At 45.3% G+C, this 18,947-nt stretch overlaps 1 protein-coding gene across 2 annotated transcripts in view; it reads left to right on the top strand.

Moving 5' to 3' along the window:
* The window catches only part of Add2 (adducin 2), a 100,702-nt gene extending 82,971 nt beyond the window's left edge, over window positions 1-17,731 (top strand). The window contains exons 11-16 of one of the 2 annotated variants that reach the window (XM_090336738.1): window positions 2,966-3,223; window positions 4,011-4,130; window positions 5,176-5,265; window positions 7,123-7,270; window positions 8,504-8,629; window positions 15,934-17,731. In XM_090336738.1, the coding sequence (XP_090192864.1) occupies window positions 2,966-3,223; window positions 4,011-4,130; window positions 5,176-5,265; window positions 7,123-7,270; window positions 8,504-8,629; window positions 15,934-16,241 (1,050 nt within the window). In that variant the 3' untranslated portion in view covers window positions 16,242-17,731. The remainder of the gene's footprint in view (window positions 1-2,965; window positions 3,224-4,010; window positions 4,131-5,175; window positions 5,266-7,122; window positions 7,271-8,503; window positions 8,630-15,933) is intronic. The other variant, XM_090336739.1, reaches the window with a different exon arrangement.
* The last annotated feature ends 1,216 nt before the right edge of the window (window positions 17,732-18,947 follow it).

The following is an 18,947-nucleotide window of genomic DNA, read 5'->3' on the forward strand; positions in this document are numbered from 1 at the left end:
ACCAGGCCAGCCATGAGGACCACTTTACAGGGACGAAAAATTCAATCCACAGTGAAACTGCAGCTCCTGTGTAATGAGAAATCTATACCTAAATAAAGCACCAAGATTAGACAGTTTCCTACAGGAATTCCTTCAAACCTTTATGCTTTGACACTGTTTCCGAGAAGAGTCAAAGATTATTAAGTCATAGCAATTATAGCACAGACCACCAGAAAACTGGAAAGCAACATCCATATAATATTAAAATCGTAATATATAATAACCAAATAAGGCCTCCTTCCTAGAATCATTTAATATTCTAAATCCTTTAAATACAATTAATTCATTAATTTGGAAAGTCAAAAGAAAAAAATTCCTGATTTTGTTTTCCTGTCCTGGGGCTTAACCTCAGGCTACCCCTGAGCTTTTTTGCTTTAGGCTAGTGCTCTACAACTTGAACTATAGCTCCACTTCCCACTTTTTGCTGATTAGTTGGAGATAAGAATCTTACAGACTTTACTGAAGCTCAGATGTCAGTGTCTTGAGTAGGTAGGATTATAGATGTAAGCCACAAATGCTTAGCTCTTATCCGTTTAATAAACATCAAAAAAACAATTTGAGCCAGATGCCACTGGCTCTTGCCTGTAGTCCTAGCTACTCTAGTAGCTCCTTAGGAAGTTGAGATCTGAAGGACTGAAGATTAGAGCCAACCTAGGCAGAAAAGTATGTGAGACTCAATCTTCAAAATAACTAGCAAAAAAACCAGGGCTAGAAAACCATTCAAGAAAATCCAGCAAGTGTGAGGCCCTGAGTTCAAACCAGGTATTGGCAAAAAAAAATTTAGATATTTGTTAAAAATTCCACATCAATTTATAAAAACAGCCACTGATTAGGAGAATACTCATTTAAAATGATTTCCCTAAAACAAGAGCCAGTAGAAGTATGAGATTACTATGTATTTCCATTAAATCTTAAACAAAACAATGATTCCTGCTCTTAGCATTATTCTTTGATATTCTGGAATAATAGTGAAACTGAAACCCAGGCAGTGTGATAAAAGGATAAAAAGTATAAAGGAAAGAAGGTTGCTAATCCTCACAAATAATATAGTTGCAGGCCTATAAAGTCCAAAAAAATCAACCGAAACAATATTAGAAATGAAGTTATCTTAAGGCAGTTAGTTATGAAAATAAGTAAAAGATTAAGTATTTTGAAAAGATAACAAGGTCTAGGGGCATAGTTCAACTGTGAAATACCTGCCTAGAATGCATGATATATGAAGCCCTGGGTTTAAACCCCAGTACTGCAAAATAAAAATAATAATCAGAAAATAATTTTACCTGCAAATGTAGCAAAGTTAAAAACAGTAAGCAAATCTCATTTTAAGGAAACCATAAAACTTCTGATTGAAATCAGAGAAAATTTACAATGAATGAAGAGCTACAATTTGTTCTTGGTTAGAAGCTTCAACAAAGTTAAAGAGGTCATAGACCCTAAATCAATGTATAATCTCAATGTAATTCCCTGCAGAAAGAAAGAGAGAGAAAATACAATGACTTAAGAAAATATGTATTTCAAAAACTGGAAGTGAGCTGTACACTCAAATTGGTAGAATATTAGTCTTGAACAAAAGAGCTGAGGGTTATTGCTCAGGGCCTGAGTTTAAGCCCCACAACCAACACAAATACCCTTACACATAAGATCACTAGGGATTTAATTCCACTCCATGGTAAAGTATGACAAGACTTCAATAACTAAACAGTAGGACATCAGCAAAATGGACAGCCAGCCCATTCAACAGCCAAGGCAATCCAGAAATAGACTGGGGGTATATGAGAATGTATACAGGGTAAGTACATATTTTATAAATAAGCAAGGAAAAGATAGACCTCTTGCCATTTCAAGGTAAAGCTAGGCAAAATTGCTTCCTCTTTCTTCTAAAAAATTAAAGCATAAAAAGCAAATTCACAGAGTTATTAAAAAACAAGGATTTATATTTATAATATTTTTGTGTTAGGAAGACCTTGTCAAGTAAGGTTAAAAAAAGCATGACAGGGGACGGAGTTTGGCCTAGTGGTTAAAGTGCTTGCCTAGCATGCATGAAGATCCGGGTTCGATTCCTCGGTACCACATACATAGAAAAAAGCTGGAAGTGGTGCTGAGGCTCAAGTGGTAGAGCTCTAGCCTTGAGAAAGTCCAAGGACAGTGCTCAGGCCCTGAGCTCAAGCCCAGGACTGGCAAAAAAAAAAAAAGAAGGAGAAGAAGAAGAAGAGGAGGAGGAGGAGGAGGAGGAGGAGGAGGAGGAGGAGGAGGAGGAAGAAACATAGTTAAATGTTGCCCCAGCAGGTACCCAAATCCTCATTTGCTTTTGCTACACAGCCATCAGCTCTGCTTTCATAGGTATAGTTATTCCTTAAGATAACTATAGTTCCAGAGTTCCTAGACAAACATATAAGAAGGAGTATCAATATGTGAGAAGTAATGCAACCACTATCTGGTGAATAAAAACTGTAACCTCTCTATATATTACCTTGATAATAAAAAATAAAATGAAAAAAAAAAGAAATAGCTGCAAGGATTTAGAGTCAAGGAAGGGAGAAGTGACTGAATCAACTGTTGTGTTTGAAAATTCTCAGGTCATGTCATTGTGCAATTAAATGGGCAGCTCTGAAGTGGGGGGTTAGGTAGGCATCAGCATTTTTTAGCTCCTCTGAAACAGACCAGGCCTGTGTGCAGATGGGAGCAAGGTTCTAGGGACTCTCAGTGCTGATCAGACAGCTTGAGTTGAAGACCGGAAGGAAATGGCTCTGAAATCTGCCAGAAGTGTGGCAAGATGCAAGTTATAGCATGGAGATTTGGGTATAAACCGAGTTCTTTAACAGGAAAGATACCAAGTGCAAATGTATATACATGTGTATGAATAGACATGCACATCCATGTGCATTTTCCCCTCACCACTAAATGCTTCTAATTTTGTCCTTGCTAGGGCTATAGAACAGGCTACACATACCGCCATCCCTTTGTCCAAGAAAAAACCAAACACAAAAGTGAAGTGGAAATCCCAGCCACAGTCACAGCCTTCGTATTTGAAGAAGATGGTGCCCCAGTCCCTGCTCTGCGTCAGCATGCCCAGAAGCAGCAGAAGGAGAAGACTCGTTGGCTCAACACGCCCAATACCTACCTGCGAGTCAATGTGGCTGATGAGGTCCAGAGGAACATGGGAAGCCCCCGCCCCAAGACTACAGTAAGAGGGGGAGAACAGGCCTGGAAGGATGGGATGGGGTTGAGGAGACTGGCTCCATATGAGAGGATACACAGATTTACAGTGGGCACAGAGCAAATCTCCCCTTGTGCCATTCCCTCCTAAGACTTTCTGTTGAGCCTCTGGGAGCAGCAGTTCAGCTCTGCTGAATTCCTGGGGTCTGCATGGCAGATCCCCTCGGAGGGAAGCTTGACTAGTGTATTCCCATAGCACAAGACCTGGGACAGTCATTTCTTTGCTTCTTGTTCTTTTGTCTGGAGGCAGGGGGTTTCTGGGAAATTCCTGGAATGGACATATGACATTTAGGCTGCAAGTCTTACTCAAACAGGAAATGGGCACTTGCCATCGCTATCCAGTCATCTTCTTGTTATTTATCCTACTTACTCTCACACACAGACGCTCAATTTGATATTTCACTTACATAAAACTGGCAGCAAGATAGACTAGCTGTTCATGAAGCAATATGAAGTCCTTTGAAACTCACATCCAACTACCTGGATTCATCCTGAAGCCCAAATGGCTTCCTGTCTAACCTGGTCACTAAGGTCCTATGCCCTGTTCTTCTGTTTTCCTTATGAGGGCCTTATTGGGCATATGGATCATCTGTCACTTATATATGTTCTGGGAGACCAATCTCAAAAGGGGCCAAATCAGAGAGAACATCTCTAGTAGTCTTACTGACCTTGTATGTAGACTGATGGGTCCAGATCTTGAGGGCGAGGCCAGGGGTCTTATTCCTTTCTTTTCCTGCCTGATTTGCCGTGTGCAGTGGATGAAAGCTGATGAGGTAGAGAAATCCAGCAGTGGCATGCCAATACGGATTGAAAACCCAAACCAATTTGTGCCTCTCTACACCGACCCTCAAGAAGTGCTGGACATGAGGAACAAGGTAAGGTAGTGGCTATTTTTTTGTGTGTCACTCTCTTTGCATGCAAAAGGACCGCAATCCTGTAAACATAAGCTGAACTCCCAGGAGAGGCCCTATCCTCCAGTACCCCCATAGGTCACAGGACACAGAAATGACAGTGCGTGGACCATGTTTCAGACACTGTACTGAGAACTAGACTTATGTAGTCCTGGACTGCCCTTTATACTTGCTTTATACATACATGCAAACCAAGTTCTTGTGAATTCTATGCTGTTTTCCTTTGGCTTGCTTTGAAGATTTTTGCGATCCTTTATAATTATTTCTGGATCTTTGCCTGAAAGTTCACTCCCTTACACTTTTAATGAGATTTTTAAGAACTTGAGTTGTGCCAGACCAGCTTCAGTAGGTCAGCCTGGGCAAGGCAAAATCTTTCCAAGACTTCTTTTCAACAAACAGCTCGGTATGGGAGCACACACCTGACATTCACCTCAGCTGCACGGGAGGCCAAGATTAGGAGGATGATAGTTCCAGACTAATCTGAATAGGGCATTTTGTGAGACTTCATCTCCATACAAAAAGCTGGATATGGTAGTACACGCCAGCTACTGTAGAAATCATTAAATAGGGGGACTTCAGTCTACCTATTAGAAGGAGAGAGAGAGAGAGAGAGAGAGAGAGAGAGAGAGAGAGAGAGTCTGTGTCAAAATAACCAGTGCAAAAAGCATTGGAGGCATGGCTCAGCAGTAGGGCATCTGCTTAGCAAGCTCAGAACCCTGGTGTTATACCCTAATACTGAAAAAATTCCTCAGGGGCTTCTTAGGAGTATTTACTGCTTACAAACACTCGTCAAAGTTAATGATGTGTGGTGTTTTGCATGAATTAGGAATCACTCCAGAGGATAATTAGGAGCCATCTCACAGGGTAGATAGGTTGTGTCTAGATAGAGGAGACGACTCCTTTCTGCACCAGGGGAGGGTCTTTCTAGACCCGAGGCACAGGATACACTGCACCCCACCATGCCCACCCACATCTGATGTTGAACCTTCCTTGTCCCCTTTCCACACAGATTCGAGAGCAAAACCGACAAGACGTGAAGTCAGCGGGGCCTCAGTCCCAACTCCTGGCAAGCGTCATCGCTGAGAAGAGCCGAAGCCCGGTACAGCAGAGTCTGCTCTTGGCTGGAGGGGAAGCATATTTGCCTTCTGGGTCTTCCATGTCTGGGACCGGGCAGCAGGACCCCTGAGTCCTTATGCCCACCTTCCGTTGTGGTCCTGGGCACTGGGGCACCTACTACAAAATAGAGGTTCACCTGCAGGGGGGCTGCAAGGTCCTGAGAGGACAATGGCTAATTGCCCCTATGGGCGTGGGGTGGGGAGCAGAGCCCAGCTGCCCTCTGGAGTGCCGCTGGCCGGTTCTAAACTCCATACCTCCCGCTGTGGGAGTCCACGTGGCTCTTCGGCTCTTCGTTAGAGCCCACCGCAGCTGGAGGCTCCCAGGTGCCCTGGGCTTGCCCAGCTCTGAGTATTTCAACCTTTCTGTGTAGACATGGTATCACCCAGCCACAGCTCTGAGAAGATGCTCCTGACCCCCTGAGAAGGGAATGTAGAGACAGGAGGGAAACCTTGCTGACAGCACAGGCCTGCTTCGTGTTAGGGAGCATGAAGTCGCTTCTGCGCTTGAGCTAGAATGTTGTCTCATCTTGAATTCACCTGGGGTAAAGTTCAAAATCCTAGTCTGTGTTTGAAATCCCTGCTACTCGTGGCAAGGCAGCAACAGGCATGATGGTTTTCTTAGCAGTGAATTTGGAGAACTGCAGGCAGCATTGCTTTTGGCAGAGCAAATGGAGATGAGGACACAGTTTAGATCAGGCTGCAGCCCACAAGGTAGGAGCCAACTGTTAAGAGAAACAGCACTGGGTCTTCATACATGTCATCCCCCCCACTCAGGGTCAAGCATAAAACTACCCATGATTCTAAGGGAGGTGAACAGTCACTACAGTGGGCAAAATTATTTAAAACCTGTCTCTGTCGTTTACATAAAAACCTTTCCTCAGAATCCCTCTCTTTGGGATCTTGAATCCTCCTTGACCCCATGATTTTTTGCAACAGGACTGTTGCTGTACCCCTTGTGCAAGGAGTGCAGGGCTGTCCTGAGAAGACCTGGCCACTCTAGGCTCACCTTGCCTTGGCTTTGCTTTGCTTCCTCTCTGCTTCAGAGCACTGCATCCTCAAGACCAAGACTGGGATGCTAAATTAGACAAAAGGGCCTTAGAGTCTGAATTTTAATCGTTGCCTTGAGCCACGGGGGCCAGAGGGATTCTCCCAGCTTACACAGTGTCCAACTGGTCATCCCCCCAGAACCAGGGGCCCACAGACCGATGAAATGATGTGATTTTGCTAATATCCCTGCAGGGACCTGCAGAACAGGCAGGTTGAAGATCTGAGACTCAGGACATTGGCCCCTTTGTTGTTTATGACTGCCAAACAGGACTAACCACTGGACTGAGAACGCTGAATCCGCTGTGTTTTGCATACAATTTAATGCTGTGTGATGTGGCTTGCACTGCTGTGGAAGAGGGGATGGGTAGGGAGGGGATAGGAATTGCTGGCATGAAGCTTGCTTGAGCTAATGCTGTGCTTGCGGGACTTTGGTTGACTGATACTGGGCCACTGATTGTATGTTCACAGTGATGGCTTGGAAGTACCCGTAGAGGGGGATTATAATAAAGGTGTGTCGTCCTTCTGCTTGGGAGCATCCTTTGATTTTATTTCACAGAGTTAAAGGTGATCCCCTGTATTCATCCAGGCAGTTGCAAAGTCTGGGCTGAGGATAAGGTAGCAGTGGGGAGGAATGAACAAGCCTCACCCCAAGGCCCTGAGCTGTTTCCAAGGAGCTGCATGCCACACTATTCTAGCAAGACTGCTGGCAGCCACCTGAGTCTGAAAGGAAGTGCGGGCCCGGGCCCCCACCACAGCGTTCAGAGAGCGACACACACTCTGTGGTTAACTTTCAGTCTACAGAGAGCCAGCTGATGTCCAAGGGTGATGCAGATACCAAAGATGACTCAGAGGAGACGGTGCCCAACCCCTTCAGCCAACTCACTGACCAGGAGCTGGAGGAGTACAAGAAAGAAGTGGAGAGGAAGAAACTAGAACTGGAAGGTAAATACCTCTGGCCAGCCCTGGCTTCAGAATGTCCCAGGGCTGCAGGGGAGGTACAGACAACCTAGCAAGGATTTTCCTGCCCCATCACCAAAAAGATCCTAGAATATTATTAGACACAAGGATGGCCCTTTATGGCTCTGTACCTAACAGTTACCCAGTGCCTTTGTGTCCTCATTTGATGCTCTTACCTGGGAATAAAGGAGTTATTATTTAAATGTAAAGGACTTCGAATGGTGCCTGTAATTATGACTTCGGTGAGGTTGGTAAACACAGATAAATGGTAGGTGTATTAAGATAGATACAGTAATCATAGTAATGATTAATGACTTACTATGTCTGGTGGAAACCTTTTAGCCTAGAAGTCAGCTTTATGTCTTCTCTACTCTTCCCGTATTTCAGAGTCTTCAGTCAATCTTGTCTCCATGTTAACTCCCAGATATGTTTAGCAGGCCCTGGTTCATGGGTTTGTGCCTTTTTGGCACTGCTCCCTTCTTGACTAGCCTGATCCAGAGTCATCAACCCTGCAGGCTCCACCCCAAGTCCCCCTCCTGCTAGGAGACCTCCCCAGTATAACCAGTTTGAGAAGTCCCTTCTTGCTTCAAGAGCACCAGGGCCTGAGATACATAATCCAGCTTTCAGCTGTGTCCCCTAGGTTAAGCCATCATTCTCCCAGGACAGAATTCTCACCCTAGACTAGTCATCTAGGCACAACATAAACACTTCCTGGCTTGGAATTCAACTGTGCCAACTTGAAAAAAAAACAGACATGACTTTTTAATTCCTAGGGATTATTTGAGTAGAAAGTACAAATTAGATAAATTATCTCGTAAGTTCTATGAAAACAAATCATGGACATTTTTCAGAGCGGTTTGTGATTGTTTGGGGCCCTACTCTCATCTATTGGTGATATTTATGTGGTTGGTCCTCTTCAAAGAGAGAGTAGAGCCAAGTTCTGATCTGAGCATATGAGCATTTCCTGTCATCTTGCCCTTCAAACCAAGGTAGCATATTCCATTGGGAAATGTGCTTTGATGAAAATGCACTGTCATAGTTGCTTCTTTCTATTTGCCTCCTTGAGGAAGTAGACGGTATTTTAGGAGAAATAGCTAGCTTCAGCTGAGAGAAATGACCAAGTAGAAAAAAAATAAAGCATTGTTTTTATTTCCCACCCCCTCTCCCTATCTTCTTCCCTCTCCACCACTATGCTTAAGTAATTTTATGTACTTTTAGGAGAGAAGGATACTGCCACAGAAGAGGCTGGCTCACCTGTAAAATCTACACCTGCTTCTCCAGTGCAGAGTCCAACAAAGGCCGAAACGAAAAGCCCTGCAACTTCTCCTACCAAATCAGTAGAAGGTGAGTGGAGCTGAGCATGAGGGAGGGAGGGAAGAAACATCCTTCAGGGGAAGGTACCTATATGGAAGCAGCAGAGGTCTGCACATTGCAGGTGGCTGCCTTTCAACAGGTATTGTCTGCACCCTTGGAGAAGCTTTCTTCCAAGCAACTTCTATGGAATCAGAACCATTTCCAACTTGTTCCACTTACAGCTATGGCAGTACTCCTTACAGTGTAATCCCATGCCAAGCAATGATGAATAAACCAGTGATTGACCTTCTCAGACACACTGGCTGATGAGCCTTTCCAGATGTGCTAGCCTGCTTCTAAGACTGTTACCTGCATAGGGGAGACCTGAAGATCTAAGGAAAATGAAGCTTCTGACCCACTCGGTCTGGGATGGTACCTGAGACTGAATTTTCCAGGGATAGGCTAATAGGGTCTTTCTCACCCTTACCTACACACCGGAACTGCCCAGGGAAGGTGTTAAGGTCTCTGAAATCATCTACGGGGAGTATGGAGACGGAGTATACCTTGGAGCTATAAAATCCCTCTGGGAATATCTATGTGTATGCCAGGTTGCAAAAGCTTCATTTGGAGACTCTAGTATACAGAAATGGATTCAAGGCCCAGTTGAACTTGTAATTTCAGCAAATCTGATGACCTTTATGGGCCTCAGTTTGCCTTGTCCACCAAAGGGAGCTCCTAATATTTTCCTCTTTAAAGGTTCTTGTATGTATAAAGGAAGTGTTGATGAAAGCATATTTTGAAAGAGTAAAAAAACATAACTTAAATGTATGGTAATTATAGTTATGATTCTACATGTGGTAGGACAATGATGCTATTATGACTTTGGCCACCTAAATCACAGAAGTGTGTCTGATGGGCTCCTGGACCCTCTCCTGGGCAAAAAGACTCCTCTCCCTAGTCCCCCAGAGACCCCATCAGAGAGGGCCATCTAGAGAGCAGCACGTTGGTTGACTTGCTAGAACTTTCTCCCTCCTGGGTGAAATGACCACATGTTGAACTCAGAGAAACTGCACCCCTGAACTCCCAGCCTGCCAACTCCTGCTTGGAGTGTAGGATAGGCCCAGTGTTGCCAGAGGAAACCTATCTGCTTGAGGCCAGAGCTCAAGTGGATGTCCGCAACTGTTTGTATTCACTGTGTCTCATTGTGATGTTGTGTTGTCAACCTGTCTCCACAACGTCTTCCTTTCTTTTCCCATTGTGCCTTCATCAAAGGAGTTTCCTCCGATTCTGAATACTTGTCTCTGTAGTAAGTATAGAGAGGCTGCGAACTAATGCACGCCAACGTGTGCAACGGGGAGGGAGGAGTTGTCAAAAGAAATATAGTATCCCATCTTTTTTTCTTTTGCTACCTACACCTCTGCCTTGAGGAGGTTTCCTGGACATAAAATTCATGTCAGTTCCACCTGCCTCGTGCATGAACGAGGCTAACGTCAGTGAGAAACTTGGTTATATGCACAGATGAGCACACACAACACGCAAGCACATCCAGAAGCACCCAGCACCACGGGGCAGGGCAGTGGAACCACTCTGAGCACTTCCATGGTAGAACTCACCTCTGTCTGTACCCTCGTGCAGGGTACCTCTAAGGAGCCCAGGGCCTCTTCTAGGGCCAGGGCCAGGGCCATTGCTTTGGATGCCAGCTGCCTCCTGGGAATGAGCAGAGGGCCTGACCTGCCTAGAACCATCAGCATCTGCCTTTAGGATTTGTGTACCAGCTGCAGAAATGAAATGTAGAAATAGAGAGGAGGTTGAGGAGAGGAATAGAACAATGGGTGGTGATTGGTCATCAGCTTCTAGGAGGAGAGAGGGGAGGAGTGTGTGATGGGTAGGTCAGCTGTTCACGCACCACCTAACACCAGACTCACTAGAGCAGGAATCTGCTCTGCTTCAGGCCCACAGCGGGGCAACTGAATTGTTAGAATAACATCTTGAGATGTAAGAATAACAAAAGGTATAGTCTTCCCTGAAGGTCTTCCCATGCCATAATCAGTGGCCCCAGATGATGAGGCCACGGGCTACAGTGGTGTGGAGTAATCAGTGTAGGGTGAAAATGGATGACCTTGGCCGGTTCCCTTGGGCAGTTAGGGCTGACCCACTAGTAGAGAGCAACTCATAGCTAGCTTACCTATCTGAGCATGAGTCATTCATTAACCTGTTAAAACTTCTTGTGTGAAGTCGCCTTCATGTCACTCCTCATTTGTCCTGACTCCTATCCCATCATGTTCTCTCGGGGAGACTCATAGCATCCTCTTCAGTTACCTCTGGCTACTGTGCTACCTCCATCTCTATGACTGTCCTCTGACTGCTTCTTCCCCAGTGAAGTCAAAGGGCTACTGGCTGAACCTGTAAAGAAATGTCTCTATATTTGACATCAAACAATCAGCTCTGCCGCTAAATAACTGAGCTATTTCAAAGAAGTGAAAACATTGCAAAACAGGAGAAACTGTAGATTTTTGCTTTCCATATCTTACAGCATTGTTTTCCGCGTGAAATGAATTAAAGAATAGAAAAACCCTCTGCCAGGTGCTTACATCAATTAGTTCTTATGTACTATGTTCTTGGAATTGAGAGAATTCATACACTACTTGATGTTTTAAGTTACGTATTAGGTAGTTGGTTACATTATTAACTCAGAATGCGTAAAAATGACTTTTATAAAAGTTAGTTCTTTAGTGGATTTACTAGAGTTGACTAGGCTTAGTGTGAGGGTTCCTCTCTCCCTGTGATGGGGAGTGGAGTGGGGGTGGTAGCTGACTGGGAGTTTCAAGTGGCCAGAACTTCCAAGATGGCCCACTCATGTCTATCACCTTACCAGCTGTAGCCAGAAGGTTCTCAGTGTGTTCCCCTGGCCCCATCACCCCTGCTCTTCTCTCCTCTCCTACAGTTTTCTTCCTTCCCTCAACATGTGATGGGGTCTTAACCTATTTTTATTATGGAAGCTAGACTTTTTATTTGGTAACCTAGGTCTTCTAAAACTAAAAGCAGATGTTTTTAGGCAGGCTTTGGCTCAAAGCTGACTCAGGGTACTTTCTCTGTATTCCAGTGGTTCTGGAGAATGTCTGGATTAGCCTAGATCAGTATGGGAAGGAAGCTCATAGGCATGTGTGAACCTGAAGGCACTGTGCATGGTGCCATATTTGCACATCAGCAACATCGTGTACCTAAGTACCATTTGGGTGCTTAACTGTGTTGATAAATTTACTCAACAGTGAGTAAACAGGGAGTCAGTGAGAGTTACCGAGAGGTAAATGTGGGAAAAGATAGGTCATTCTAAACCCATGTTTCTCAGTGGCAGCCAATAGGCCCTTTATATCATAATTACCTGAAGATTTATTAAAAATGGACAAACATCAGGAGAGGATGCACAAAGTATGGCTAGAGCCAGCATTGGGGGCTGGCAGATAGAAATGGAATAGACTACCTGGCAGTAGTGGTCAGGAAACTGGGGAAGTGGGCATTTTAAAAAGGCAATCTTAAGGGGCTGGGAGTTTGGCCTAGTGGTTAAAGTGCTTGCCTAGCATGCATGAAGACCCGGGTTCAATTCCTCGGTACCACATACATAGAAAAAAGCCGGAAGTGGTGCTGAGGCTCAAGTGGTAGAGCTCTAGCCTTGAGAAAGTCCAAGGACAGTGCTCAGGCCCTGAGCTCAAGCCCAGGACTGGCAAAAAAAAAAAAAAAAAAAAGAGAGAGAAAAAAAAAGGCAATCTTAAGATTTTCCAGAGAAAGCCACTCTACTGATAGAGTGCTTGCCTAGCATGCACGAAGACCCGTGTTCAATTCCTTGGTACCACATAGGAAGATAAAAAAAAAAGCCAGAAGTGGTGCTATGGCTCAAGTGGGAGAGCTCTAGCCTTGAGAAAACCAAAGGCCAGTGCTCAGGCCTTGAGTTCAAGCCAAGCTCTTGGACTGGCAAAAAACAGCAACAACAACAACAAAAGATTTTAAGAGAAACAGAACCAATAGTTTATGTGCAAATCTACTTAAAGAAGACTTATTAGGGAATTGCTTCACATAACTATGGAGACTAAGTCCCACAATAGCATGTATGTAAGCTGATAAACCAAGAAATCTACTGCTATAATTCACCCTCAATCCTAAGAACTAGGAGCTCCAACATGCTGATACAGAAGATGAATGCCTGTTACAGAAAAGTTCATCTTTTTCCACCTTTTTGTTCTATTTCGGCCCTGTGCAGATGGGAGGCTTCTCAACTATATTGATTAGGGCAGATCTTTACTCAGTCTACTGAGTCAGTGCTAACTTCTATCAACACCTGTATAGACAGATCCAGAAATAATATTTCATGAGTTACTTGAGTATTCCTTAACTCAAGTTGACACATAACATGAACCATTCAGGGACATTGGCAGATCGAGAGACAAGAAGTAGACTAAACACTGGAGGCTGTGGAATATTGAGAAAAGATGTCTGAAAGTATCCAAACAGCTCTTAGCAGCTTCCCTTCTCATTCATCCCCTAGAAGTTTTTCAGCCCTTTGTCTCCCAACCTGCAGGCTCTGGAACTGGGCCTAACTCTCTTGAATCTACTTTTGCCCCAAATCACTTGCTCTCCCAATTCCTTAGAGCCTTCTCCACCTCCAGCCATTTTCCAGCCTAAGCGCCACTCCTCTCACTCCCTGTGTTTCCTCTTCTCAGAAATGCAAGCATCCCACTCAGGAGAGAAAGCTAGTGATTCTTGGAGGAGGTGGGAAGGTGAGCTTCCACATGCACCTAGTTTCTGGTATCCCTCTCAGCCTATTCTTCAGCTTAACTCCCCTGAGATACCAACAGGAGAGAGCTAGGCTCTTGGATCCAGTCCTTGATAACTGTCCAGGGAATAAAACCATTTTCTTGCTGGCTTCCTAGCCCCTTGCCCCCTCTCTTGACCTATAAAACCTCCCAGCATTGTCTATCTCTATAGTTCTCTGTCCCTATAGCGAAGTAGTGACCCCTATTGAGAATCTAGTTCCTTCAGCTCCACATTTACCACTGCCGCCTCCCCCAAAGACATGACAAAGCTGTCTGCCATCACAAGTGTACAGCAGGTGGCCCTTGTTTTCTCCATGGCAAAAAGACCATTGAGCGTTGCTCTCCTAAACCATGATCCATGCTAGCAGCTGAGCTTGTAAATGAGGTTGGCAGCAGAAGAGATGTGGGTGAAGGGACAGGGATGGAGGCATGGAATAAGGCACCATTAGAGTGAGGATACTCGTCACCAGAGGGCAGCAAATGACACTTGAATAGAAAGTGGGATCCCCTCTTGTTTTATAAGTTGGTTTGTAGAAATAGAAAGCAAGTATAAAAATTACCTTAGAACAAGTGCAGCAAGGGTCAAGCTAGAAGAATGTATCCTAATGGGTCATGTAAGAGGGGCACCTGTCATGAGGGTCTAGACTGAAGTGCAAAATCACAGTACATGCCAGAATTCAGGAAGATGTGAGGACCAGAGAATTTGGCACATGAGCAAAGGGCAGTACTCAGATTTGTGATGATTTACATGGGTAGATTCCACTCAGGCCGGGCTTTGTTAAAATATATCCATGCAGTCAATCACTCAGAGGTTCCTCAGACATTTTCTGAGTACCTTCTAGGAGCCAGTTACATAGATAGTCATAGTCTTTCCTTACTTTTAGTTTATAGGAGGGCAGAGATGAGCACAAAGAGTTTTGGTAGACGTTTACAAGGGAGGCAGGATAGAGTGGTAAATTCTCCCTGGTAGTGGGAATGAGGGTTGGGAAAGACTTTAAGGAAGACAAACTCAAACGGATGGCTTGTATGAGGTGAAGGTCAAGAACACACAGAAAGAAGGAGCTTCCCGGCAACAGGAAGCAGCCTAGGATGACACAGAGGGGCTCAGGGACCAGGAAGCTGATAAAGCCAAATAGCCATAGAATAGAAGTTGAACAGAGAGACTGTAGTATCCAGACTGGTTTGTGGCATTCAAGAACACTGCCAGGGGAGGGCCATGGTACTCCAGGACCTTGAGGATGTGCTGGCGGGATGATGACAGGACATGCCCTCAGTGGGAAGAAGGGGAATCGGTTTGCACAGCCTCCGGTGCTAGGAGGGAGATTGTCCTTGGAAAAGGTCTGACCTGCCAGTTTCAGAAGTGAGGAAAGGCCTTGTGATGAGATGCCCTTGCCCATGTAGCCCATTCTAGCTGCCCTACGTATAGCCCTCTCCAGCCCAACTTCCACAGAACCAAATATTCTTGCCAGACCCTAGCCTGTTCTTCGACCTTATTTCTATATCTTCTTCAGTAACAGAGGCTACATCTTGCCCTCTTACCCACATTCCCACATAGTGGATCATATAGGGTGCCTTTGTGTGCCCTGGCAACACAGCACAGTCACAGTATCCACCCTATCAACACACACACCACACCACATCTCACACATCCCATACTGGAACACCTTTCAGCTAATGGGATGGGAAGGACACTGGACAGGAGGTCATAACCTGACACTGCCTACCACAGAACAGTCGTGTTCCCATTTTAGCTGTGAGATGGACGGGGAGGAGCTGGATGAGCTTCACATTGCTTTACAAGTCTCCTCCTCCCTCTCCTCTCAGGCATTTCAAAGCTTGCATGGGAACAGGGGCGGTGAGGGTGGTTGGAGGATTTGCTTTCTGGAATTTAAGCAGCTCTGCCTTTGAACACGGTGCTTGATAATCTCCAGGCATAATAAGCCCTGGCCCCTGGTGGCACTCTAATGGTCCAAGCCACCTTTGCCAACATTTATATTATGAAATGTGAAGTCCATGCTGATCAGGGTATTTTGTCCTCCACCTGCCTTTACCTCCCTGCCTCTTGGTAAGATATTCTGAAATTTCCTAGCTTCCTCACTGGTGCAGGAAGGGCATGGGTTTCATTCCGGCACAGTTTTACCTGTGGAACTGGGCTGCTTATGATTCTTAGCTGCTTCCACCAAGATGAATGTGACATGCCCTCCCCTTCCAGCAGCCTCTCTCTTCCCCTGTGTCTTTCCAGATTCTCCACCTAGTGTTACTCTGAACTGAGTCTCTGCTGGGCCCCTGACACCTGACACTTTTACTTCCGTGCCCCTGCCATGTTCCCCAGGGCAGGCCATGTAGAAGGGGCACAGGGTAGGGGGGCCCTGGCCTTCCATCTGCCCCTGAGAGCCCTGCTCTCTACCCCAAGACCATCTGCCCCACCCGTAACTCTAGACTTAGCGAACAGAATTGCCTAGAAGTGATTTCATTGACCCCAAATGCACACTTTTACCTGAATAAAATCTTACAAGTCCCGTCTTTCAATCTTTTCTCTTTCTCTAGAAGATGCCAAGCAGGCAGAAACAAGCAAAGCCACCACAGAACCCGAGAGCACCCAGCCGGAAGGGGTGGTGGTGAACGGGAGGGAGGAGGAGCAGACCGTAGAGGACATCCTCAGCAGAGGCCTGAGCCAGATGACCACCAACGCCGACACGGATGCTGATGCCTCCAAGGACAAAACCGAGTCGGTCACCAGCGGCCCCATGTCCCCCGAGGGCTCACCTTCCAAGTCTCCCTCAAAGAAGAAAAAGAAATTCCGAACCCCCTCCTTCTTGAAAAAGAGCAAAAAGAAGGAGAAAGTGGAGTCTTGATGGGTGGCAAGGTGGACTCCCCTGTGCAGCTCCCCCTCCTCCCCTGTCCTTCCCCCACTCTGTCCCTGGAAGCGCAGGGCTAGGAGGGATGAGATAGGACCTGGGATTACCCTCAGAGGGGGAGTTAAAGATCACCCTACCCAGGCCTCATCTTACAGTTATCCCAGGGAAATCAGGTGACTTACACAAGGTTACGTGGCTGGTTAGCAGCAGAGCCTGCAGTGAGCTTGAACTAGAGCTCTGGCCTCCTGACTCCCAGTCCAGTGCTCTTTCTACTGTACCACACTGCCTAGTCATGGGCCGCCTCTGTTAGGATGTTGCCCTCTAATCTGAGCCCAGGGCAGGAAGGCCAGAAATGGGCTGTGAACATTCACAGGCTCAGATGGAATCAGATGGTCAAGGCTTCCCCAAGGGTAAGGTCTGTTTCTTCCCAGGAAATCCATCTCATGCCAGTGGAGCTATCTCCACATTAAGAAGCCTTTCTACTACTCTTTTCCATTGGGGGACCCTGCCCTGCTGCTCCAAGTAATTAAACAAATTGACCCATCCTCTCCAGTAAAAGAAGTTACCCCTTGATTCCAGGCTGATGGCTTAGCTTGTACTTCCCCAAACACTAACCCTGAGCTTTCTTCATGGAACCTCTTGAATGATGGATGGCAAAGCTTGTAAGAGTTGAAAACACAAGGGCAAGCCAAGTATGCCCAATGAGTGGCTGTGCTTTAATGGATATAAGAGGCCAGCAACTTGCCCTGTTTGGATTGTACATCTCAGATGCTTCCAAACAAATACCAAACCACTATAGGAAAAAGTTGTCTCATGCTCAAGGCAGAAATTTTGGAATGCTTAAATCCATTGGCATTGAGTCATACAAAGAAGATGCAAGTAGCACCAGAAATGCTATGTCTGTCTAGCTTTGCATGATATACAGAGCAGTATGGCCACATCTGTCCTATGGTCAAATGCCTCCCCACCCCAGACCTTACCCTCGAACCCAGGAGCACTTGCTCTCAGACCAGAACTGGCATCTTAACCTTGGCAGCTTGAGTTTGGCTCCTTTGGGATTCCAACTTTAAGTCACTTGGGTCCAGAAGAGGGAGAGTCAGAAATGTGTTCAGGATTAACCCTTATGAATCAGCCCAGAAAATAGTTGGGTATCCCCAGCTCTGTCAATTTGTCATCTTGGAGCCTGCCATAGCCACAGCTATGGTTTTAAATGCTGACATCATTTTTCCATCTCTTTCCATGGGACACTGATTAATGAACATTTCTGGCTCCAAGACAATCCATTCTATTTAAAGTACGGTGTCTTCAAAGAATATATCTCCTTTCTATCCTATTATTGTTCAAATGTTTTTGAAAGTTCTTTATAGTTTTCCATTCTAAGCACTATCTGTAGACACTGTGCAGGCTTCACATATACCTACTAACCCCCAGCATATTCCTGTGAGGTGAGTAAAGTTATTCCTGATTTATGATGAGGAAACTGAACTTACCCCACCATTGACTTGCTCAGAAAGAGTGGGAGTCTAGATTTGAATCCAGAATTTGAGCTCTGAATTCCTGTTCTTAACAGCTATGGTAGATGGACAGTTTTAAGGGCGATTGTTGTAGTCCAGGATCCATCTCTGTGACTGGTCTCTACTCCACACGGCCTGAAGGTAGGCAACTACCTGGTTCTTGGCATTCTGCTCCTGATAAACATTGGCTGTGCTGCTGCCCATTTGGACCTCTGACAAAGGAGAAAGAAGAGCCCCTGCTTGGGGCAGGAAATGCTAATCCATGGTTGGCTATTCTTAAGAGGGAAGGAAACTTGCATATGACCAAGGAAAACCTTATGCTGAAAACTAAGTGCAGGTTCTTAAATCTGTACTTAAGGTAGCTCTGGCTCCCTCCCTCTGTTTTGCTTTCTGACTGGGTCAAGTCTTATGGTGGACATCCTAGTAGTCAGAGCATGGATGCCTCAGAAAAACCTGTTATATGGGAAATGGGAAATGCCTTTAAAAGCCAATCCTTTGATGCCTTTTTTAAAAAAGTAGATTTCACCTTCATTCTCTCATAGTATTTGTTAAACATCCACTTTGGGCATTAGGCTGTTATTGAAAAAAAAAGCAATCATTGTAATTGGGATCGTACATGGCAGAGAATTTGAGAAAGGAGGTGTGGACATGACCCGGGGTACATATAGTTTTTGGTGTGTGAGTGTTTCTTGCTCAGAGATGTCCTCAACTCAACAAACTCTTTATTCCCTTTATAGTAAGAGGCCTCATTTAAGTGAAAATGGCAGGGCCCTTGCTGGAACATCATCCTTGGAATTTAGGCCATAGGTCCACCTCATCATTTACCAGTTTGTTCATTTCTCATAGTGTTCAGAGAGTAAGCATTGATCTTGGGTTCCAAAACAGACATGAGGAGAAGACACAGCTCCTTCCCTCAGAATCATTGGAGGCATGTAGACAAATTGCAAAACAGGAAAGAAACAAAGGAAATGTAAGAAAATAATGACTGACTACTGTAGATGCCATAGAAACCTTCCTGCAAGGAGCAGTGGCTGAGTGAGCTTTTCAGAACTAAGAGGAGCTTTCCAGACAAACAAGAGCATCAGAATGGTATTCCATGATAAGAGAACATGCACATGGTGTGGGGTACCAACTCCCTAGCATGTTCCGTGGCAGGGGGCGTTTGCTTCATAGGCACAGGCCTGGCTCA

The sequence above is a fragment of the Megascapheus bottae genome, chromosome 7, assembly GCF_031878675.1.
Source record: "Megascapheus bottae isolate mThoBot1 chromosome 7, mThoBot2.hap1, whole genome shotgun sequence".
Taxonomy (NCBI): domain Eukaryota; kingdom Metazoa; phylum Chordata; class Mammalia; order Rodentia; family Geomyidae; genus Megascapheus; species Megascapheus bottae.